This window comes from Triticum urartu, chromosome 2, assembly GCF_003073215.2.
Source record: "Triticum urartu cultivar G1812 chromosome 2, Tu2.1, whole genome shotgun sequence".
Classification (NCBI taxonomy): domain Eukaryota; kingdom Viridiplantae; phylum Streptophyta; class Magnoliopsida; order Poales; family Poaceae; genus Triticum; species Triticum urartu.
Genome location: NC_053023.1, coordinates 1,103,187 through 1,126,035, shown reverse-complemented (window position 1 = coordinate 1,126,035; position 22,849 = coordinate 1,103,187). Strand labels below are relative to the sequence as shown.

The window sequence follows — 22,849 nt, the reverse complement described above, 5'->3', positions numbered from 1 at the left end:
TCAAGGGGAGCCCGGCTTTGAATTAACGAAGCCATCAACCGGCCAGGATTACACAAGGACACCAAGCAATAGCAACCGAAAGATACAATGAAGCTTAGTGAACAGCTAACAATGCAACACACACTACAGCAAAAAGAAAAATACATGAAGAGCCCTGCTAGTAGTGTCGAAGCCTACTACACATATTCAGCAGAGAGAGGAGCAACAGAGAAGCCTCGATGATCAGCCGATAGCCAGAGAAAGGTGTGAACTGTCTGAACCCAAGGACTAGGGAAGAACATCGCTCCCAACGCTGAAGAGGAACCCTTTCCTCTCGCCTAGGCTCGAAGGCGCCGCACCGTCGGATCGTTGGCGCTCACTTGAGAACTAGAGCAGACGCCAGCCAGATCCCCATTGTAGACAAGTTGCACAACCCTCGCCATGCCGCTGGCACACACCACAGCTGCACTGCCACCTCTCCTGAACAACCAAGAGCAGAAGGATAGCCGTCGGGAGGTCGCCGAAGAAGAAAGTTGCAGAGGCCAAGAGGCGGAGCAGGGGAGCACCAGGTCCCGTTCCAATGGCCGCAAGAAGGACTCTTGCAGGAACGAGAACCCTCCACAGAAAGACGCAAACTTGGCCTCGCAGCCGACGGACGCCCACCAACCACATCGTCCCTCTCCTCAAAGTGTTGAATGCACGTCCCAACAGCTTGCATACTTGGAATTCAGTATCATAGTTCCTATCGATTGATGTTATTATTGGCCTAAGAAACTTGGTTCTCTTTCGCAAATCAATCGACCGACAGTAGCATGACCAATATTCATGGTACTGATGTATTATGTCAATGTTTTATCCCGGTTTTTGTGGGAATTCAGTAGCGTAGTCTGGTGTGTTGTTTCCAACCAGTTAATGCTATTTCAGGTGAATTCCAGTTACGCATATTTATATTGATCTAACAATTAATGGTGCTTGCATTCTTGGAATATTTGCACTGCATCACCTATGTTTTCAGCATAAAAGTCTGAAACTGGGATTACATATGCAAATTGTTTATTGGATATACAATACTTCCTCTAGGGCTGTTTCTGGCAGTATTATTTTTATTTAAGTTTTTTCATGAAAAAGAGAAGAAAATAAATTCTCTGAGTAGTCCGTCCCACACACCTTTCGATACTGCTTGGACTCCAGTCCAAGGACTTGGCCCCTGCTTTACATTTAAAGGAGAAGAAAAAGAAAAAGAAAAGGAGGAAGAATCTGACAGTAAAATCTTTATTCTTCAAGTAGCTCCAGCCTCAAGCAAAGAAGCAGCCAGCTACAGATGCCTTGGCTAAAACTAAAGCAACCCCTGCACTGCACTGCATACCAGCAAGTCCTTCTGCTACTGCAACCTCATCATATCATAGATCTGCACACAAGGTTAAGCTACTATCAATCAAAACCACTAATATGCATGATTCTTCTGTTACATATATTATTTGTTCTCATCTTAATTGCTTGATGTTTCTCTTCTTTCCAAAAGAACAATCATTTTAATTATGCATCTACTAACAATGTTTCTTCAGGCAGGCACGGACATAACTATCTCTTGCGCTCTTCTGGTATAAGTAACTACTAGGTGCCATCCGGAGGTGCAGATCGATCGATGGGTTAGATTTCTGGTTTGCTGGGCCTCCATTGAAATACTAGTCGTCATGCCTCGACAGGTATTAATTTGTTTGCCTACACACGCAATCCTTCTGGTGCTATGTTATATATGTCAGAGATTGTTGTCTTAATATTATTACTGGAGCTGCTATCTGCTAGGAGCCTAGTTAGAAGGGGAGCTTAATTAATTTCTCTGTCCGACTAACACGCAGATACCCAAATTATGTCCTGGCTTACTGTGAGCCTGTATGAGTGCCCCACGCATGCAGTTTAGTTAATTACTACAGTAATGTCCATCCGGATAATAACAAAAGACCTTTTTCGTATACATGTTTCTACTGCTAATCAACTAACTGTTATAAACTAATGCAGAGGATTTTCCCGAATACTATCAAAGAAGCCGTGCAAGAGATAATCCCTTATCTAGAGGATACAAGCAGTACTGCACACAAGGCCATCTATTTTGATGGATGTGAAGGGCTGGCTGCTTCGGCGGTGCTTAGAGCCATAGCCCAAGACCCTCCACCATCTCTGCTCAAGAAATTCGACAAGATCATCCATGTCGATTGCTCGAGGTGGAAAAGTCGAAGAGCGCTCCAGAGGACAATCGCACAAGAACTCAAGCTTCCTCAACGGGTAATGGATATTTTTGACAGGCAAGATGAAGAAGATGATTTCAGGGGGGTAGTTGAAAGCTCCAGAGGTGAGATTGCAGTCATTGCGAGGGAGATTCATAATGCCCTACGAGAACACATATCCTTAGTGGTCTTCCATAATGGCAGCAACAATATGGTTGGGTTGACTGATTCTGGCATTCCTCAAGCGCCAATCTTTGATGTTGTTAAGGTATTGTGGACATTCCGAGGAAGGCTTCGGCTCAACCAAGGAATTAGTGAGAAGGTGGATGATTCCCATCTTTTTCTTTATGATACATCAGTCTTCGGGGGTGGAATTTTTTGCTTCAAAAAGAGGCTCGAGAAATTGCCGGGTACACAGATAAGCTTGGTGAAGCAGTTGAAGATTGTTGCCTGTATATGTTGTCATTAAATTCTCAAGGAGGCAGCATCATGAAATACGACTGGACCAACCATGCTTCTAACTATTGGGTGTGTGATGGGATTATACAAGGAGATCAAGGTGACGAAGCATGGGAGGTTGCATCTGCTCTGCATCAACACATAAATATAGATGATTATTCAGCTAATGCACTGCCCTCTTTTGGTCATAAACTGAAGACTCCTTCGAAGCGATGGTTAATGTCCAAGGAAAGCTCTGTTGTGCAACCAGAGTCAACGTCCTTTTTCCTTGCTGCAATCACAAGCGGATCCGATCCTCCATTAAGACCCTTGCCTAATGACATGTTCCATCAATCCGACAAACTTCGGGTGCTCAAGTTATGTCATTGCACCTTCAGTTTTTCTGCACCTCCTTTTTGTTGTTGCCACAACTTAAGATTCCTTGGGTTAGATAGCTGCCAGGATCTACTACCAGAAGAAGATGAGAAGCAAGATAGACCGGCAATGGAATTTTTTCAGAGCCTATGGGTACTAGACATATGCGACACAGATTGGGAGTTGGATTTACCAACATACATAACAGAGCAGATGGCTTCAAACATTAGGGAGGTACGTATAAAGAAAGGAAGGATTTGGTGCCACAGTTTTGCATGGAGACAATTGCGGAACCTTCACAAGCTTCGAGTAATTGAGCCTACAAGCCCTTGGCAAACAGGCGAAATGGATGAATTCACAGACATGGTGAAGTTGGAGTTCCTTGACTTGACCGGGGATAGTACAATTCAAGTTTTGCCAAGCCTGTCAAAAGCAACTAGCCTCAAGACCTTGGTTCTAGATGGTTGTGTTGGGTTGGAGCACCTTGGACCAGAAGCACTCCCTCCATCACTTGAATCATTCAGCTTGGATGTAGGAGTAGTAGAAGATCATTCCAAGGAAGCCCAAATAAGATGCATCTCTATGGCTGGATGTGAAAGATTGTCCGACTTCAAGCTGCGTGGATCACTTCCAAACCTTGAGGAGCTGGACCTCTTAGGCACAGGAGTCAAGACACTTGACCTCACAACTCAGGTAGTGCAGATCCCATGTCTCCAGCGAGTCATGCTGTTGGGATGTGAGCAACTCCGTGCTGTACTTTGGCCAGAAAAGGGGATGCCCCAACTAAGTTTGCTCTGCATTGACACTCGGGGAGAAGAGATTAGAAGAATACCACCGAAATTTGAGAAGCTAAAGAAAGGACATTGCCAAGCATATGTTGCTATGATGGACATGAAATTCATTCAGTTATTGGTGCTAACAAGTTCCAATATGTTTTGGAACACTAACATTGATATGTTCAATCTAAATCTCTGCATATCTGCAAGTGGACAGTGGCGCAATAAGAAGAATATGGACTCTGATAACAGTGGGGAAAAATTGGGGCCAGCCCTAGCAAAGCCATTAATGTCCAATTCTTCTCACAACCCCTACATTGATGCAGGTATTGACAACATAAGTATAGATCATGACTACAACAGTGCATCCCAATTTCAGTCATCGACCTACCATGTGGAGATTGGTGATGGAATTAGCAACACTTGTGTCGATAGCATACAAGCAACCAAGGCTATGATCTTTGCAATGAACAAGGCCAAGTCGTTGTGTGTGCATGACAATTCTTCCATCACCACAGTCATCCCAGAACACATGATGTCCATAGAAGGGCAGATACTTAGATGGAGTCATCTGAAATCTTGTCACGTGGTCAGATGCCCAAAGATGCATACGGTCTTCAATATTGTCTGGGGATACTACAAATTTAAAGAACTAGTAAACTTTTGGGCAGCTGATCTCCCGATGGCCCATTGCATTTGGAGCAAACAAATGGCGCGGGATTTTGAAGATGATGCTTCCTTTGCAAAACTAAAGAGCATGCACCTATTCTCTTGCCCGAGGCTCACATTTGTCCTCCAGTGGTCCAGGTTATACATCTTGAGTAGCCTGGAGACCCTCCACATCACCTTCTGTGGTGATCTAAGGCAGGTGTTCCCCGTGGAGCCAGAGATACTGACAATAATAGCTACGAACCGCAAAGGTGTACTGGAATTCCCAAACCTGAAGCATATATACTTGCATCAGCTGTTCAAGCTGGAACAGATATGCGAGGCCAAGATGTTTGCTCCCAAGCTTGAGACCATCAGGATCAGGGGGTGCTGGGGTCTCGGGCGGCTCCCGGCCGTCAGCCGAGACAGACGTCCTATCGTGGACTGTGAGAAGGACTGGTGGGAGAAGCTGGAGTGGGACGGGCTGGAGGCCAGCCATGACCCTTCCCTCTTCGAGGCACGTCACTCGGCGTATTACAGGAAGCCCCTGCCTAGATGCTCAGTTCTGTGGTGAGCTGAAGAAGATGTTCAGGTATGCATCCGCAAGTCTTTCCTTTGTTTTTATCTATCCGTTATATTCAGTAACAAATAATGACACACCTTGTGCAATTGTGCTATGTAATATCTGAAGAAGTGCGAATATAATACATACACACATTTGTTGAGAAAGCAACAGTCTAGTCAATACTTCATGCATTCAGTGATGGATTCATTTGTTTCGCCCTTCACTGTGCTGTGTAGGCAACGATGGATGGCGGCGGAGCCTACAACGAGGGCCGGCGTGTTGCTGCTTTCCACCCTTCACACTGCAAGCGCAAGCCAAATCGGGAGATGGTGGATGCATGTGTGTTTCCTTCCTCAAGAATAAAGTGGTGCTATCTCCGCACCTGCATCAAGGCTTAATCGTTTTGTGTGTGTCTCCATGCAAAGGACTTATGTATCATTGTTGGTGTGGTTTGTTTTCTGCTCATGTGTGTGTTTTCTCAAGACAGATCTGAGTTTCCAATGTGTTCTGTCATTCAGATTCAGTACAGCAGCATGTGTACCTTGTTGGAATTAACCACGCTGCCTAGTCTGTGTCCGTCTCGGACCAGAACACATCACCGAGTAGGGCTTGTAGTGGTACGCTAGATTAGCTACTATATAATCCTATGTATCCCCTGTAATCTTGTAACTCAGATCAATAGAGAAAACAATCGGGAGCGACACGCTCCCGTAGCCATCATACCCTCGTGTTCCTGCGTACGTACGTGTGTCTCGGCGAGTTAGCGCCTCGATCAATCGATCCAGTGGCTGGTTGTATTGTACGTGCATGTGCATGTACTAGTACGTCAACTATCCATCCACCTCCCTCCCTGCCTACTTATTTTTTGCAGGGAAACCTTAGAGAGCTTTATTCAACAAACGTGCTCGCTGAGCAATCAGCCAGAAGGCTGCTGATCAGGAACGGTGGGGTAGAGTCTAGCCAGCTCTCAGTCACTGAAAGCGTACAAGCACGCTTTGCACACAAATGTGCTGGACTGTTCGCTAATCTCATTACATGTTGAACAGTAAAGGAAGAAAAACTAAAAGCTAGCTCTCCTATTTCATCTAGGATAGGTGCTATCACCGAGCGATCGGTGTAGCGAGAGTTCCAGAGGTTTACTGCCTCTAGACAGTCGGTCTCCATGATCACATACGTGTAGCCTGGTAGTGTTGCAAGTAATACTCCTTCCTTGAGCGCTAGAGCCTCCGCTATGAGAGGATCTGTCACCCCCCGGCATCGGGCTTCAACTATGAAAGGAGATTGATCTCAATCTCCTTTCCTTGCAATCCATCTCCGTCTTCCTATTTTCACAGATAATCTGCATCTTTCATAATCCTGATCGCTAGCCTAGCTCGTTCTTAACCTGATTGCTAGCGCCTAGTATGCATCTCCTGCTCCTGTTATTAATGATCCAATATTGGGTCTCCATAGTACCCATAATTGGTTGATAATTGATCAATTGGACATTGTTTGACCTATAATATATTATATGAGATTCGTCTTTTTTTTTGTGTGTTCGACCGACGTGATGAGCGATAAGATTTTATTGAGTTTGTCCAGTAGATTTGTAACTTTGTACTAGTTTTTGAAATACTAAATTTTCCTCAAATTTCATCACTTTTGTCTCATCCAAAAAATTATGCATCTAGAAATATTAGAAAAAAATGAAGGTAGTATGTATAAAGTATAATATCCTTTTAGATGCATTTTAGTGTTTTTTTGTAACATTTCATTTAAACATAGCGCACACATTAATTATTATTTTTGTATATATATTAAAGGGCCAGGGTTATAGTTTCTCCCTGGGCCCCCAGAATCTCAGGACTGGCCCTGCCCGAGATATGGGAGGACACACTTGAGCAGGTCGACATCTTCGTCATGGGCATCGGCAGCAGCGGTACCATCACCGAAGTCGATAAGTACCTCAAGGAGAAGAACCCCAACACAAAGATCTATGGAGTTGAACCTGCCGACGCAAATGTTCTGAATGGTGGCAAGCCAGGTGGGCTATCAATGTCCTCTTCTTCTTTTTCATACTAGATGTCTTCCCTAGTTTTTGTTCCTTCTCATGCTGCTAACTCCCTCTCTGAGATCTAGTCGGAGCGTGCCTGGCTGCGGGGGGCTGACCCCTCCTCTACCTCAACAAGCTGGACCGCGGGCTCTCCCCTGGATCGGATCCGGCGGTTTGCGGGCTCTCCCCCACCCTCAGTCCACGGCGGTGCCTGCTCCGAATTGCGGTGACGTTGTGTGTGTCACGGTGGTTCTCTGTTGACACCTCACCTCTCCGGCCTGCCGCCCACCTCACTCGATCGGTGGAGTTGGCTCTGGCGTCGTGGTTATTGTGGCAATGTTGCTCGTTCCCCTGCGGCGGCTAATTTTGGTGGTGCACCTTTAATGGCACGGCTCCAGCCACGGCGGTCTCTGGGCATGTGGGGCTGTGGCGATGTGGTGGCCTTCTGCGTGTGCGGTGCGGGCCGTTGACATTGCGATCCTTGGTTGGTGGTGGTGATTTTGATCAGATTCATCGGGCAGTGGTGACTACTGACTGTTCAGTAATGACTTCCTACGGATCCATGACAACGAGGTTATCGAAAAGACTTCGAGAGCTTTTATCTCTTGATACGGTGGATGACTTTCTGTGGTGTGATACAAATTATGGACAACAACTTGACGCACAGGGATGTTTGGTGGAGTGGTGGCGGTCAAATTGTAGCTGTTGGTATTGCACAAAAGTGGTGGCGACAACACATGTGTGGCTTTGATGGTGGTGCTGTGAGCACCTGGTCTCGAGCTCCGGGGCAAAAGCCTAGGTCAGACCCGAGTGGTCATACCTGGGAATGGCGATGTTTTCTATGTCGTTACCTTGTTGGAGGCATTGCTCGGATATGTTCAGACTATTATTTAGGGTGAAAACTTTGATTCTGGCCTTTGTGGTTGGATCCGGTGACGGCGGCGCTTGAGTGTCACTTCCTTCCTGAAGGCATTGCTGTTGAAGATCATCGGCCTCCATGTGATGTCAATAGTTGGTGCGGACATGGTCTCAATTGTAGTTTGTCGATTGCTGATCTAATCTTTTTGGAGGTTTTTACCTTTTCTTTTTATTTTTTCCATGCCTATGCATAGCTTTTTGTCTTGTGACCTTGCTAGTTCTTGGCGTGTTTATCCGTGTGTGTGTGTGTGTGTGTGTTGGGTTGGCTGTGTGCATCCTAGTTATGCAGAGGCCAGATGTGTGCTCATATTGTATCTTCTTGATGCTCCATTTGAGCCAATAAAATTCACCCTTTATCGAAAAAATGCTGCTAACTGAACCTAACTTCAGGGCCTCACCTTATCACTAGAAACGGTGTGGGATTTAAGCCAGATATTCTGGACATGGATATCTCTACTCTTACAGAAAAATCAAGTTGGTGATGATGGTGTGCCTGCCATCTTGCAATATAGACCGTTCGATCTATATCTGATGGATAGAATGCAAACTATGGCAATTTTGCAAAAATATACTTGCACCTCTCTCCATATTTGCAGATAAGGCGCGGGACTATGGTGCACCTCTCTCCACATTTGCAGGCGCGGGACGAGGCCGCAGCAAGTGGAGCGGCAGAGCGAGGCAAGGCTCGGGCGCGCGGCGCGGGGGCACGCCTGGCGGGGCGGGGCGCGGCTATGCAGGGACAGGACGGGGCGCGGCCCCGAACGGCGAGCAGGGGAGGGGACGAGCACAGGGCGAAGGGAGAGAGAGGAGGGGTGCCTCACTGGGATTCGTAGGGATTTCGGGCAGCGGGCTCGACGGAGTCCGGGGAGGGCCATTGTGGAGGAGGACGAGGACGACGGCGTCGAGGAGGCAGGCCGGTGGGGGAGCGCCGGCGAGGTCCAGGCGGGGAGGAGGATGGGGAGGCACGGCGCTTGGCGATCCGACGAGGACCAGGCGGCGGTGACGTGGTCCAACGACGAGATCTGGGGGGCGCGACGTCGGGCTTGCAGGGAGGGCGTTGTTGCCCCCCCCCCCCCCCCGAGCCAGATCGGGGGAGGGGGAGGAGCGGGGTCGTGGGGGGGGGGGAAAGTGGGGGTGGTTAGGTTAGGGTTTGGGTGAGGGAGTGGATAAGGAGGGGGTAGTGGGCCGGCCGGCTGGGCCTGGTGGGCGAATGGGCCGGCCCGTTGGGTCTGCTGGCCCGGGGGGGGTCTTTCCCTCTCCTTTTCTTCTTGTTTTAGTTTTAGTCTTTCTGTCTTGTTTTTATTTATTTTATTTTCTGTTTAATTTCATTTTAAACCATTTGGTCATTTTATAAAAATGTGTTTGCTGAACCATAATTACCCTTATAATATTTGGCAACCACCGAACATTTTTGTTTCTATTTTCGAAAACTTTTATTGTCGACATTAATTTTAAATTTGAATTTGACGCAATTTGAACTAACGGACGTTTAGCAACAGTAATCAGGATGACGTGGCATGATTAGCGTGGGATTACTGTAGCAAGATTATCCGGGCATTACATCTGGCGACCCACACAGCGCACACGGCCCCGAAGCCGGGCCATTCCTTTTTGCAATGTTAACAGATGTGGGAAGTCGATCGCATAACAGCTGCCAGAGGAATACCTTAATTTTCAGAGGGACGCGGGCTTGCCAAAGCCCTTTTGCCACTGTCTGTACCGACCCTTGGCACAGTTTGTGGTACAAAGACTTGATGGAGAACTTCTCGGACATGTTGAGGTGCCAAGAAACCCTATCTCGTTCCTCAGTTAGTGTCACGGGGGCTATGAGTTGCAGCAAAGCCTCTCACTTTGTTGTTTCCTGCTCGTTCAGGTTACGGCGGAAGGCAATGGCCAGGGGATGAGCCAATGCCTCTGTCACTCGCTGGTCCGGCGCCACAGCTAGAGCATACAACTCTGGGAACACTTCCCAGAGAGGGCCTGTGCCCACCCAGTAATCTAGCCAGAATCGGGTGGAGCGACCATTACCGACTTGGAACTTAGCACCTTTACCGACCATTACCGGCCGCCTCATCTGCCATTCTCTAGTCTGTTCCTCATGTGGACCTCGTGTAAACCAACAGTTGAAATGATTGAAAGAAAAAGGACTTAACCTTTCTGGACTGGAAAATGTTTATGATCTACTTACATGTGTTTGAGCCCGCTTTGCTGGAGCGGCTTTAATCGTACATTCTTCCATTTCCTACTAGTGTATGGTTGATGATGAGGCTTCCATCTGCTGCTGGCGTTTGCTTCATCAGGGGGCTTCCATTTGCTTCTACCACTTAGTTCTCATTGGGAGAGCGTCTCTGGTTCTTTATCCAAGACACAGAAAATAATGAGACAAGGACCACAAAAGACTCTTGGGTAATATATGGAAAAAAGTTTGAAATAAACCTTGAACTTGTAGTCGAAAATTAAATCGAACCCCAAACTTCAAATCCCGGAAATCAGCACACTGAACTCTCTGATCCCGGTCTATTTTCAACCATGAGTGAGTTCCCAAACAGGGATTGTCGATATGGCATGTTAAATCAAGGCGTAAATAGTCTTCTCTTCATTAAAACAAAAATGACTCAGGCTGAATCGAACTTGGGACCTGGCTGAGCCGAGCTCATCCCGCTAGCCAAAAATACAGACAACTAGGAGTGATATAATAAGAGGCCAGATGTATTTAAGCACACACCGAAGCGTGGAACTTTGAAAACATCTTTTAGGGGCAAACAAATATTCAAAACATAAACAATTTTGGAAATGTCCGAACAATTTATAAAATGGGAGCACCTTTTGAAAATCCTGAATACTTTACTATATTTTGAGAAAGCAATCAATTTTGAAAAAGCAAACACTTTCTGAAACATAAATATTTTTGAAACCTGAAAAAAAATTGAAAGTGCGAACACTTTCTGAAAATTGTAAAATTGGGAACAAATTTTGAAACCTGAACAAATGTGTAAAGAAAATGTTTGAGACATCAAAAAAATATCACGAGTTTAGAATGTATGTGGCATTTAAGAAAAATTGTACAATGTAAAATAATATTCGTGTGATTCAAAAAATGTGCTTGTGACATTAAGAAAAAGTATATAGAATGTACAAAAAGTGTCATACCCTTAAAAGACTATATGTGACATGTGTTTAAAAAAGTGTATACAATTTTTAAAATGTGTAACAATGTAAAAAATATGTTTTTGTAGTTTATGAAATGTTTATTGTCGTTAAAAAAATTTATAATGTGTATCTGGAAAAATATTACCATGTATTCAAAAAAATATTGAAAAAATGTATTTAAAAAATTGTACGTAATGTATTTGAAAAATGTCGAAAGTGTCCCAAAAAATATTTTATGTCTGCTAAAAATGTACATCGGGTACTGAAAATAATTAGACGTGTGTAAAAAAGAAAACTAGTTACTGATAAAGAAACAAACTAAAAGCAAAAAAACAAACAATATGGAGAAAATGAATAAAAAGGAAAAAACAAAAGTATAACGAAGAAAGAAAAACCAGAGAAGAAACAAAGTATAGTAAAGAAAAAACAAAGAAAACCTATGAAAAACCAAAGGAAAAACAAACAAAAATAAAAATAAAAAATAAAAATGGAGCAGCACGAGCAACTATGCTAACGGGCCGGCCCAATTCAGCGAATACCAGCTAAATCCTCTCAAGGTTCAAAATTGACCTGGATCAGAGAGTTCGGTGTGCTGATTTCAGGGTTTGAGAGTTCAGGATTCGATTTAGCTTTCGTCTACAAGTTCAAGATTTAGTTTGGACTTTTTCCAACATATGGTTGCATCCGTCATCTTGATGTAGAGGTTTGAGGTTATTCTTCTTTTTAAAAAGAAAAGGTTAGTATTCAATCACAACCCTTCTGCTTCGATACAACCCCTTAAATACATCAACGGATGAAATCTCTCCATATTCGTTCATAATAAAGGGTAGGGCGATCTTTTAAAACATACGTCGCCGAGCATGCGAATATGCAGCTTGTGTACATACACAACCCGACATACTTTTTTCACCTTCTTTTTAATTAAAAAAAGTGCACCACTAGAGATTCGAACTCCAACCCTCAAGGTTTACTTCAAGTTCTAGTAACCAACCGGGACAGGTTACTTGCAAATGTAGCTTCGTGAACTTTCAGGCTGGGTTTTTTCGAGTTTTTTAACCCATGTTTGTTCTATTTTTTTGGGGTTTTATTTTTCTTTTTCTTTTTCTTTTTCTTTTTATTTTTATTTTTCCTTTTTTATATTTTTTCAAATGCATTAACTTTTTAAAACAAAATCAAATTCATGAACTTTTTCTCAAATTTGTGAGTCTTTTTCAATTTTTGACATATTTTTTGCAAACAAAATAGTGAACATTTTTTTTGCAAATGTGCGATTTTTTTCAAATCTGCGAACATATTTTTAAAAATCGATGAACTTTTTTCACATCCGCGAATGCTTGGGCCGGCCCAACAGCCGCCCGATGGGAGTGATGTCGTCACCTAGTAGGGCCAAAGACTAAACATTTTCTTCTTCTTCTTTTATTCATTCATTTTTTCATTTTTTTTAACTTTATTAATCTTTTTGAAACTTTTTCAAAATTTTGAATTATTGTTTGAAAAACTAAAAAATCTTCTTATTTTCAGATATTGTTTACTATTTTAAAAAAACTGGAATTTCAAAAAATGTTCCATTACTCCTAACCACCAGCTGGATAAGACTTTGTCAGCCGCCTTTTCTTGACGCGAGATCGAGGAGTACGAATCGGAGAGCTCCTCTACCGCGGCGAGGCGTGCACTATTTCCGATGCCGAATAAAGAGGCTGAGATCCTGTTCATGGTATACGACACTAGCGCCTTCGGTGAGAATATCAGGCCGGACGATTTTGTCGACGACGCCCATTGTTTTGAATTTCGACAGCAAAAAAAATTCGCTGACCATCGAAACCAACGCAATTTCCAAAATTCGTAAATTTCGAAATTTGTTTCGCACAAATCAACGAAATTTTTATTTAAATTTGAATAAATTTGAATTTAAACTATTGAGTATATAACTGTTGTCGCAGTAGTAAGACATGAAAGCTGTAGAATTAAGGATCCCGCCGCTCTATATACAAAAAACGTAAAAATAGTGAAATATTTCAAACGAAATACAAATAATTCGGTCACCCTCGAAATGGTCGAAATTTGACGAAATTTCAGAAATTTAATCGAAATTCAAAACAATGACGACGCCTTCCTCAAGAAGTTGGTCGCCATGGTGCTGAAGCGGAGCTAACGGGAGTAGGAGTTTCAGGTTATTTATACCAAACATTTACACTTTTATGTAGTTTATCAAATTATAATATAAAATATTATTTTTACATATCGCTTAGTTTAAATAGTATACTTAATCAAGTGAAATTGTGTTGTGTCATTCTCTTGTATATGGTTTAAACATCCATTGTTTTCAAAAAATAATAATTTGCTAACAGTATGAAAAATAATAATAGTTTTCTTAAATATTTTAGTTGGGATATCTATATATATATATATATATATATACAAATTCCCGGTGTATGATTTTAATGCAAGTAAACAGAATATTCTAGAGTCCATGACATATTGATGGGATCTTGTCATCGAATCATCATCACCATTATTGGTTACAACTTTTTTTTCATACTATTTACTGCATGCTTTGGTAGATCCAGCAACCAACCAGTTGGCAGCATGTTATACCGTGGGATTCATATATAAACCCCGCACCCAACATCGTGGGGTCCGGCAACCAAGCGGTTGGCAACAATGTCATACATAATATTTTGTATTCGTGGGATTCATATATAAACCCCGTAGATCTGGTTATCGTTGATAAGATGGCTTATCTTGTCACATTGATGAAATATTGTGCTTTCACGACCAATATTGGCTAGGCGACCACCGATGCCTGATACATGTTGTTGGGTTGGTTGTACCCGAACCTCACGTGGGAGCAGACTATAGGTTGGTGACGTGGCTATCCCACCCATCGATGTGGTCTGTTCTTGGGGTGGAAGACGGTGTTTTAGGTGATAACCGTGGCGATATCGTGTGTCCATGTCAAAGCCCCACGTCCCGGGGCCTCGACTACACTTTATTACCCACATTGTATTACAAGGTGTGTTGGCATGAATATTTCATTCATCTTGTATAAAGAAGCATGTTGGATTTTTATTTATGAAAAAAGGGGGCTCGAATGAATAATCCAACTAACTCCCAAGTAGTGTAGGTTGAGAGAGATTTTCATCGCAAAAAAAAAGGTTGAGAGAGATTTGGTTCAAATCAAATCAAATCAAATTCAAACTCAAACTCGAACTCAACCTAAAGGAAGGAGAAGCAAAGTAAAGCGAGTAAGCAAAGTGGGCTCCTTTTTCCTCCTTGGTTTGGAGGTAACCGACGGCGACCGCGTCCGCGTGTCCCCTCCTTTCCCTTCCTTGTCCTCTGTCCACATCGCCTCTTCTCGCCGGCCGGCAGCCTCCTCCTCTCCGCCCGCCCGAGCGCCGTTCCCCCTTTGGCAGGAGGAAGAGAAGAGAAGAGTGAGTCTCGCCGTTGGTCTCGCCCTTGTCCTCCTATTCCGTCCGATTCCCCCTTTGCTTTGCTGTGCTTGCCAGAAAGAAGAAGGGCGAATCGGATCCGGAAGAAAGAAAGCCTCCTCTTTCTCCCCGCCCGCCCGTCCGTCCGCAGATAGATCTCATCATCATCATAAATATAAAGGTACGACCTTCTTGGCCTGCCCCCTCCCTGTTACCTACCTCGTCGATCTTTCGGCGTGGCTCTTCTTGTTGAGTGTTGCAGGACGGACGAGCCAGCGATTGGATTGGATTGGATTGGATTTTGGGTACCTTTTTTTTTTCCTTATCGATCCACGATTCTTTGTTCCCTTTCTGGTTAACGAGTTAGTATGTACTATGTACGTATTATTAGCGAGCGCCTTGTTAGGTTGGATCGATCCAATCTGCTGCACACAACCAAGAGCACATACAGATTTTGCCTCTTCTTCTTCTGCTCTGTTCTAGCCGATTTCCTCTTTCTTGTTAGGTAGATGCACAGAGCAGATTATTAGTATGTATGTGCTCCCACACCACAAGATTCACCACACCAAATATGGGCTACTTCATATCCCAAATTTCCTTTCCTGGGCAAATTCAGCCAACGGGCATAAATTCATCCGCAAATAGTTGCTGTGGCTGTGGAACACCACACCACACCACACCACACCACACACACGCCTAAATGAGGCTCCAACCCTTCCTTCCTTGTTCTCTAACACCCCTTCCTTCCTTCCTTGTTCTACACCATACCATGTTTTTCTTTTTTCCCAGTCCAGTTGATTGTATTTGTATGCCTCCCTCATCTTGACATAATAATATGCTTGCTTGGTTTATTATTATTATTATTATTATTATTGCTCCTGCTTATTATTCTTGCCTTGCCCGTAATTAAAGACGGATGTTAGTGTACTACTACTAGTCAAAACTTGAGATAATACTATATGGTTGGATGCACTCACTTGTCCTTAACAAGTCAGACTAGAGGATAATGTTCTTGCCCCTCCCTACTTGTTTCATGACACTTACTCACGGTGCTTGCAGAATTAGATAGATATTCACAAGACTTGTACCATGTGTATGTATGCATGTATTTAGCAGCAGACGCAAAGAAAGAAAGAAAACAACATAATGCTAGCTAGGCTAGGCTAGGTGTACTTACTCAAACTCACATCTATGAATGATGGTTCTGAGCTTGCATATCCTTTACCAACTCAACTGCTTGCTATTTCCACGTCTTTCTTTACTCATATACATACATACAGTCAATAACCGGAAAACAGTTAGCTAATCCTCCTCTGTCGCTAAACAAACAGTTAGCCATAGAGGATCATAATGGTATATCTTTGTGTACTATCGCTAAACAAACAGTTCTTCAAGGTGCAAGTTTCTGCAGATATTTCACATTTATCATGGGCAGACTTCATAATTATATGAATATATAGCAGTATGGGTGGCAGATATTATACCACATGCTCTGTACAATTTCGCTGTCATCTTTAGAAATTTTCACTTGTTTACACTACATATGGTAGAACAATTGAGATGCTATATTGATCTGTTGTGCGATGTGTTCTGTTGAAAATTTCTAGGAATTATTTGAATGGCATGACTAGTGCTTAAGTAATTGAAATTACTACCCTGCCTGGAAGTATCCAAGACCAAGATAAACTCTGTTCCCCCTTGTCTTATCATGTACCTGTTGGTTTTGCACGGTTGCACCTTATGTTATGTTATCCTTTAATTTAATATAATAATGCCGTGTTGACATTTTACTTCAGTTAATTTTCTACGGCCACCGTGCATATGTCAATATCCATTTATCAATTCGCATTGGATTTATTATAACTCTGCTTCCTTCTATGCAGCCATGTATGATAACTACAGAAATCCCCATCCTCCCGGGATGCAGATGCCCCCACCAAACCCTCAGCCTGGCCCATATGACAATCCATTATATGGCGCAAGCTCAGGCCTGATTAAAACTGGGTTAGGAGTATATGGGGAGAAGTTCCTCGGCTCCAGTTCAGAATTCATGCAGAGCAATGTAAGGAGCCTCCAAAGAACATTGATCTCCCTGGTGTTTCAAATCGCTTATGTATTCTCTCTAAATTATTTATTGGCTCTACTCTTGCAGATCAGTAGATACTTCTCCAACCCACAGTACTACTTCCATGTGAATGATCAGTATGTCAGGAACAAGTTGAAAGTCATACTGTTCCCGTTCCTTCACAGGGTATATTTGTCTTTCCCATCTACACTGGATATGTATCTTGTTCTTCTGTCTATATATCGGGTGTACTGAAATATGTTCCGTCTTTCCTAGCTGCGCTGGATATGTTTCTGGTTCTTTTATCTATCTGGTGTACTGAAATAGATTATTTGCAATGATTTTTCAGGGGCACTGGACCCGGATAAGTGAGCCTGTTGGTGGCCGGTTGTCATACAAACCTCCAATGTACGACATAAATGCGCCAGATCTGTACATCCCTTTCATGGCGTTTGGTACCTTCATTATTCTTGCAGGCTTCACACTGGGCTTCATGGGAAAGTGCGTTTTTTTAACTTTCTTCAGCCAAAAAACAGTGACACTTCAAAATCACAGTTCCTAATGCACTTGAACCCGTATGCAGGTTCACTCCAGAAGCCATAAACCTTCAGTTCACAAGAGGGCTGATCGGATGGGGCCTACAGATCGTGTTCCTGAAAGGGCTCCTCTACTCGATGGGCGGTGGCGAGGTGCCGCTGCTCGACCTGGTAGCCTACAGCGGGTACCTGTTCGCAGGGCTCTCCCTGGCCATCGTCGCTCGGCTCCTATGGGCCTACTCATACTACGTGATGATGCCGTGGATGAGCCTGTGCATGGGGATTTTTTTGGTGAGGACGATGAAGCGGGTGATCTTCACGGAGATGCGGGGCAGCGAGAGGCACTCGACGCGGCAGCACTACTTCCTGCTCTTCATGGCCATCGTGCAGTTCCCCCTCTTCTTCTGGCTTGGCAGCATAGGCGCATGAGATAGTCTTCTCTGTAACTTTGGCACTAGAAAAAGCAACCACCTGTGAAGCTTAGGCACATCCAGTAGCTTGTGCAGGCTCTCTGAGCATCATCATATATGTTTTGTTGACAGGGTTTTTGTGTTTGGTTTTGTATAAAGTTGTGAATTTTGCAGTCGGTCACCATTTTGTAGTATGTTTGTTGGAATAGTCTCAAGTATATTCATATACATTGTTTATGTTATATATGTTTCTTTGTATGCTGTTGGATCTACCCTAGTTCACTCATCCTACTTAACTGGCATTGTTTGAATGTTCACTCAGTGAAAGTATATGCCAGCTTCAGTCTGTCATTTGGTAGGTGCAGAGTATATATATATACTGTCAGAAAATTCACCACATAAGTATGCATATTGTTTCTGTTATTCCATTGTATCTGGATTTTTTGATTTCCTCAGAGTTTTGGTCCAACAGCTTTTCTCAAAACAAGACAAACAAAATTGTATTTTGTTTATAAACTGATTTTCTTTGGATTTTTGGTGAGGTATCCAGATTTACGCGTGATAACTATCCGTGCAGAAAAAAAATGAGACGCGTGCAATGTATGAAATGAATTAGCAACAAGTGAACAAGTACTTAACAACGTTTAATGGATAAATTCTGAACGACCAAAAACAGAGCTTTGGAGGGAACACAAAAGCAAAATAGGTTCCCAGAATTCATTCTCAAGCACGACAACAAACGCTGTTGTCATGGATTTCACAGCATGCAGTTGCACATTCCAACAACCATTCGTCAAAAATGAGTAGTAGAAACTTGAAAGGGCGCGCCGTTCGTATTAAACAGTGCAAAGGTACGACGACTATGGGTACAAGAGCAAGAAGAAACTTTGGCATCTCAGAAGCCTGGCAACAAGCAAATACCCTGTCAAACTTAATATATTATTACAACTAGAGATCCCTTTCGTCATTGTCATGAATCATATTGGCATGGCCATCTTCTTGGTTATAATGACTTCCAGGGCGATCTGTGAAGACTCATCAGAGATTGTATCGAGGAAGAAGACCACAAACAGACCCACCAGTCCAGGGGATCAGATCATCAACTGACAACAGAACAGAGCCTCAGTCAGCAACAAAAACATAACGATTCACAGATGGCAACAGACATCAGGAATTATCATCTCTAATCTAAATTTTGTCATCAAGACGATATCAGTGTGAGCTAATATAATAGAATTATATGGTCAAAAAAATATAATGTAACAATAAGAAAGAAGGTAATATACCTATCATATTGCTTCTTACTAGATAACTCATTAAAGAAAATAGTCTGACCAGTTAGGACACTGTTAAAGGTTAAGGACCTGGGTGAACTGTATGTTTAACACGTACTACTAGGAAGACTTGAAAACAAAACAAACTAAATGATGAGAAACAAAATGTTAATGCAAGAAGGTATATTACTGACTCAACATGTTTGCTGTCACGTTTATATTTACAGTGGAATACTTCGTAGTATCATTTTCTTAACTTGTATGCGGTCAGTAAATTGGTTCTTCTCATTAACATTGGTATCATATGAGAACAGTGTTAATGACAAGAACCAATTTACTGACAGCATACAAGTTAAGTAAATGATACTACGGAGTATTCCACTGTAAATATAAACGTGGCAGCAAACATGTTGAATCAGATAGAGATGAGAACTGGGTGTCCTAATGTTGCAAAAAAGAGAAACTTGGCACACTGCCGGTGTAAACTAACTTGATATCTAAGGTGCTGAAATAGCATCCACCACTTTTAGGCAGACTAACCACTCACATCATAAAAAATGGGTAAGAATCCCACTTTATGTACCATATAAACTGTAAACTGATAGTAACCATTTCAGTATCCATACTTACTTCAAAAGGTAGCAACCAAAAAGAAAATCTCATTATCCGTACTAAGTTCATTCCAAGTTCAGCAAAATCAGTGATTGCTGTGAATATTTAACAGTCACTGTTTCGTAGTTCGTACTGAACCAAAGTGAAATCAGGATCAAATCCTACTTTGCTGTAAACGGATGTATATTTGCTGTCTGGTATGCAATATTGAACATGGGTAAAAATAGCAACGAAAAGTTACCTCATTATCCGTACTAAGGTCATGCTAAATGAAGCAAAATCAGTGGGTGGTGTGAATACTTAATACGTAATTCATACTGAAACCAAAGCTGTATCTCACAAATCACAACAGTTCTTCTACTGCTCATTTTAAACATGCCACACAACATCTCTATAAACTTTAAACAAAAACTGCGCCCTGCTAACAGGGGGAGATGCTGGGCCATGAAGAAGGAATAAACTGCCCAGGAGATGTAACAGGGAGTCCAATCAATCTTCAGGTCCATTACTGAGCAAGGAAAAACAGAAAGAGTACCCTACTGCACAAAATAAATTTTGCTAGTACTGCTCGAAAGCAACAGTAACATGCACATTAGTGACAATACTTAAAATGATTGGTTAGAATATTTAATAGTGAAGCCAATATTTCATAATTCATACTAAGCCAGTGTGAAATCTGAATCAAATCCAATTTGCTGTTTTTTATGCAATAATGAACATCAATGAAAATGGCAGCAAAAAATTAACTCATTATCTGTAACATTTAATACATAATCAATATTTAGCAGTGTACATACAGTTCTTGCCAAATGAAGCAAAATCAGTGACTGGTGTGGATATTTAATACATAATCCATATCAAAACCAGCATGACATCTCACGATTTCATAACCAATGAACTATTCAAACAGTTCTTCTACTGCTCAATTTTAATCATGCCCCATTATATCTCTAAAATACCATCAATAGTTACACCCCACTAACTTATTAACAAAGAAAAGATATCAATGCACATACGTAATTTCAGGAAGCATGTGCACGTGATGTTCTAACAGTGGGGAGAGGTGCAGGGCCATGATAAAAGATCAGGAGGTGTAACAGGGAGTTCAATGAGTTTTCAGGCACATAATTGAGTAAGGAAAATCAGAAAAGAGTAGCTTACTGCACAAAATGGATTTCTCTAGTACTGCTGAAAGAAACACTAAGCTGAGGAGAGAATAAAGCAACAGAGCAAGCAACTAACATGCACATTACTGACCATATTGAACAACTGTAATGTACACTGCTAAATACGGAAAGAGCTACACTGCATATTATTTCCAAAATATGATATTGACTCAACCATAAGAAACATGAATCATAGTTGAAAAGAGACAATAGCTCCATGTGTACATACCTGACTGCTGAGCGAGAGCGCCATTTAAGGCAGCTCATGTGCAACTTGTCTTTGCGCCACAAGATGACAAGGCCAACCAGGGCAGCCACAACCACGGCACCCCAGAGATGATTAGTCTCCTTAGCTTGGTCATACAGGCATGACATGTGCTTCTTCAACCAGCACTGGCAGGGGGCACCAGAGCCGCGGCCCTTGCTGCTGCTGCTGCTACTGTCCTGAGGAGGCACGTCAGACTTGTCCTGGGAATCATCATCATCATCATGGACGATGTAACCGCGTCCGTCATCTTCGGAGTGGAACTCAGCCACGTCACCCATCATCATCTCGGCATCATGTACCGACAGGCTCTTCCCCTCATCATAGTACTTGACCGTCTCGGACCCATCATCATAGCCTCCTCCCACGTTCTTGAAGCCAGCATCTTCCACGCTGGTACTTTCCTGGGGCTCGAGCAGGGCGGTCTCTATGGGCAGGTTCTCGTGCTCGCTGGGGGGGAACACGAAGTGGTCCGACATGAGCAGCGTGCTGGACGAGCCACGGCCGTCGTTGCCGTCGCCGAGCCTCTTGCCCTCTGCTGCTCCTTCTGGCCCGCTGGGCGCAGCCGCGTAGGTGGACGCGGTGAGCGTGACCACCTCCCAGTCGGCCCCCCGGGTGGCGCCTTCGTCCACTTGCACTGGCACCTCTTTCTCGCTGTCAGACATGGCCACAGAACCTGGTTATTTGCAGAAGAGCGGGTTCAGCATAACAGAACCGTGGATAATCGACGGCATCACACAAACATATAAGATAATCAGTCAGTTGCATGATAGAGCAGCAAGTAGGGTGAATCAAGCCCTGCCTACTCATCCGTGAGTGGCGTGCAGTGAAAGAAAGAAAGCATGCCTATTGCATCAACTAGAATGATTTAATTAGAGGGTAAAGAAACGGCAATCAGGAAGACAAGACGGTAGGAGTGACCATCCATCCATCCATCCATCCATGGAAACCACCCAGAATATAGGAAGAGCAATATCATCATCATATCATTACACAGAAGAGCAATTTCATTTCATGGGTGGTAGCAGAGCAGAGCAGAGGTGGGGAGGGAGGGAGAATCGGTGAGCGCATCATCATGTAAGTAAACATGAGAGACAGGCAAGCAGAGGCAGTGGCAGTGGCATGAGTAGACAGAAAAGAAAAAGGAAAGCAAACACAGAGAGAGAGAGAGGCCTTTGTTTGTTTCTTTTCCCAAGAAACAGAGAAACAGGGAGAGAAGCAAAAAAAAAAACAACAGAGTTTGTATGAATCCCCTCCCCTCATCAAACAAACAATCTCTGACTCTGTATGAAGCAAACCAAACCAAAGAGCACATACACACATAGATAGATACACTCGTACACAGGGAGGGAGGGAGGGAGGGAGGAGAAAAGAAAGAAAGAATGGCACATAGTAATTGCATCAACCATGGATAGGATAGCATAGCATGGTTGGTTCAATCAGCAGCAAGGCGACGGACGGGACCTCACCTCAAAGAGCACATCCATTCATCCATCCACCAAACCATCCATCCGAATCAATCATACATACATACATACATACATACATACATACTAGAGTACAAGGAAGGAAGGGCTTCTTTCTTTTCTTGGTGGCGGGGATCAGATCCATCCGCGGCGCACAACCTAACCACATCAGAGGAGAAGGAGATGGAGGGGGGATCGATCCTACCGAGGGAAGCGGGGGCTTTTTACCTTACCGACAAGGAAGGAAGGACGGACGGACGGACGGGAAGATCTCCGGTGCGCTCCGCTCCGCCGCAGTCGACTCCGGTGGGGGATGGATGAGATCAAACTACCATCTTTCTTTTTCTTTTCTCTCTCACATCTCACAGGACAAGAGCAGAGGAGAGATGGGTGGGGAAGGAAGCCAACCGCGTAGTACGAGGCTGACGTCGCGGCCCCACAGCACAGCAGCCAGGCGGTTTGACGCACTACCAGCGCACCATCCCTATAACCAACCAACCAAAAAAAACCTCTTCTTTTCT

At 43.4% G+C, this 22,849-nt stretch overlaps 3 protein-coding genes across 7 annotated transcripts; 2 read left to right on the top strand and 1 right to left on the bottom strand.

Annotated features, from left to right (window-relative positions):
• The first annotated feature begins 1,268 nt into the window (after positions 1-1,268).
• On the top strand, positions 1,269-5,728 carry LOC125534924. Of its 2 annotated transcripts, none has more exons than XM_048697969.1 (4): positions 1,269-1,398; positions 1,549-1,685; positions 1,999-5,033; positions 5,243-5,728. In XM_048697969.1, the coding sequence occupies exon 3, from the start codon at positions 2,661-2,663 to the stop codon at positions 5,013-5,015; it is 2,355 nt and encodes a 784-aa protein (XP_048553926.1). In that variant the 5' UTR covers positions 1,269-1,398; positions 1,549-1,685; positions 1,999-2,660; the 3' UTR covers positions 5,016-5,033; positions 5,243-5,728. The 2 variants fall into 2 exon arrangements, with proteins under 2 accessions (XP_048553926.1, XP_048553925.1); XM_048697968.1 differs by having other exon boundaries at positions 1,308-1,398; positions 1,545-1,685.
• An 8,656-nt stretch (positions 5,729-14,384) lies between these two features.
• On the top strand, positions 14,385-17,803 carry LOC125534919 (protein YIF1B-B-like). Of its 3 annotated transcripts, none has more exons than XM_048697960.1 (5): positions 14,385-14,715; positions 16,418-16,596; positions 16,687-16,785; positions 16,949-17,100; positions 17,183-17,803. In XM_048697960.1, the coding sequence occupies exons 2-5, from the start codon at positions 16,420-16,422 to the stop codon at positions 17,562-17,564; spliced, it is 810 nt and encodes a 269-aa protein (XP_048553917.1). In that variant the 5' UTR covers positions 14,385-14,715; positions 16,418-16,419; the 3' UTR covers positions 17,565-17,803. The 3 variants fall into 3 exon arrangements, with proteins under 3 accessions (XP_048553917.1, XP_048553918.1, XP_048553919.1); XM_048697961.1 differs by having other exon boundaries at positions 14,391-14,537; XM_048697962.1 differs by lacking the exon at positions 14,385-14,715 and adding an exon at positions 14,720-14,839.
• A 549-nt stretch (positions 17,804-18,352) lies between these two features.
• LOC125534920 (ATG8-interacting protein 1-like) lies at positions 18,353-22,750 on the bottom strand. Of its 2 annotated transcripts, none has more exons than XM_048697963.1 (3): positions 22,557-22,750; positions 20,827-21,538; positions 18,353-18,648 (listed from the first exon to the last, which is right to left on the bottom strand). In XM_048697963.1, exons 2-3 carry the CDS (start codon positions 21,525-21,527, stop codon positions 18,645-18,647), a joined length of 705 nt encoding a protein of 234 aa, XP_048553920.1. In that variant the 5' UTR covers positions 21,528-21,538; positions 22,557-22,750; the 3' UTR covers positions 18,353-18,644. The 2 variants fall into 2 exon arrangements, with proteins under 2 accessions (XP_048553920.1, XP_048553921.1); XM_048697964.1 differs by having other exon boundaries at positions 22,562-22,742.
• Between the last annotated feature and the right edge of the window lie 99 nt (positions 22,751-22,849).

Excerpts from the sequence above, each read along its gene's own strand:
- LOC125534924 (XM_048697969.1), top strand. The coding sequence starts at position 2,661 with ATGTTGTCATTAAATTCTCAAGGAGGCAGCATCATGAAATACGACTGG.
- LOC125534919 (XM_048697960.1), top strand. The coding sequence starts at position 16,420 with ATGTATGATAACTACAGAAATCCCCATCCTCCCGGGATGCAGATGCCC. Across the intron at positions 16,597-16,686 it reads CAGAATTCATGCAGAGCAAT|ATCAGTAGATACTTCTCCAA; the intron begins GTAAGGAGCCTC and ends CTACTCTTGCAG. Across the intron at positions 17,101-17,182 it reads ACACTGGGCTTCATGGGAAA|GTTCACTCCAGAAGCCATAA; the intron begins GTGCGTTTTTTT and ends ACCCGTATGCAG.
- LOC125534920 (XM_048697963.1), bottom strand. The coding sequence starts at position 21,527 with ATGTCTGACAGCGAGAAAGAGGTGCCAGTGCAAGTGGACGAAGGCGCC.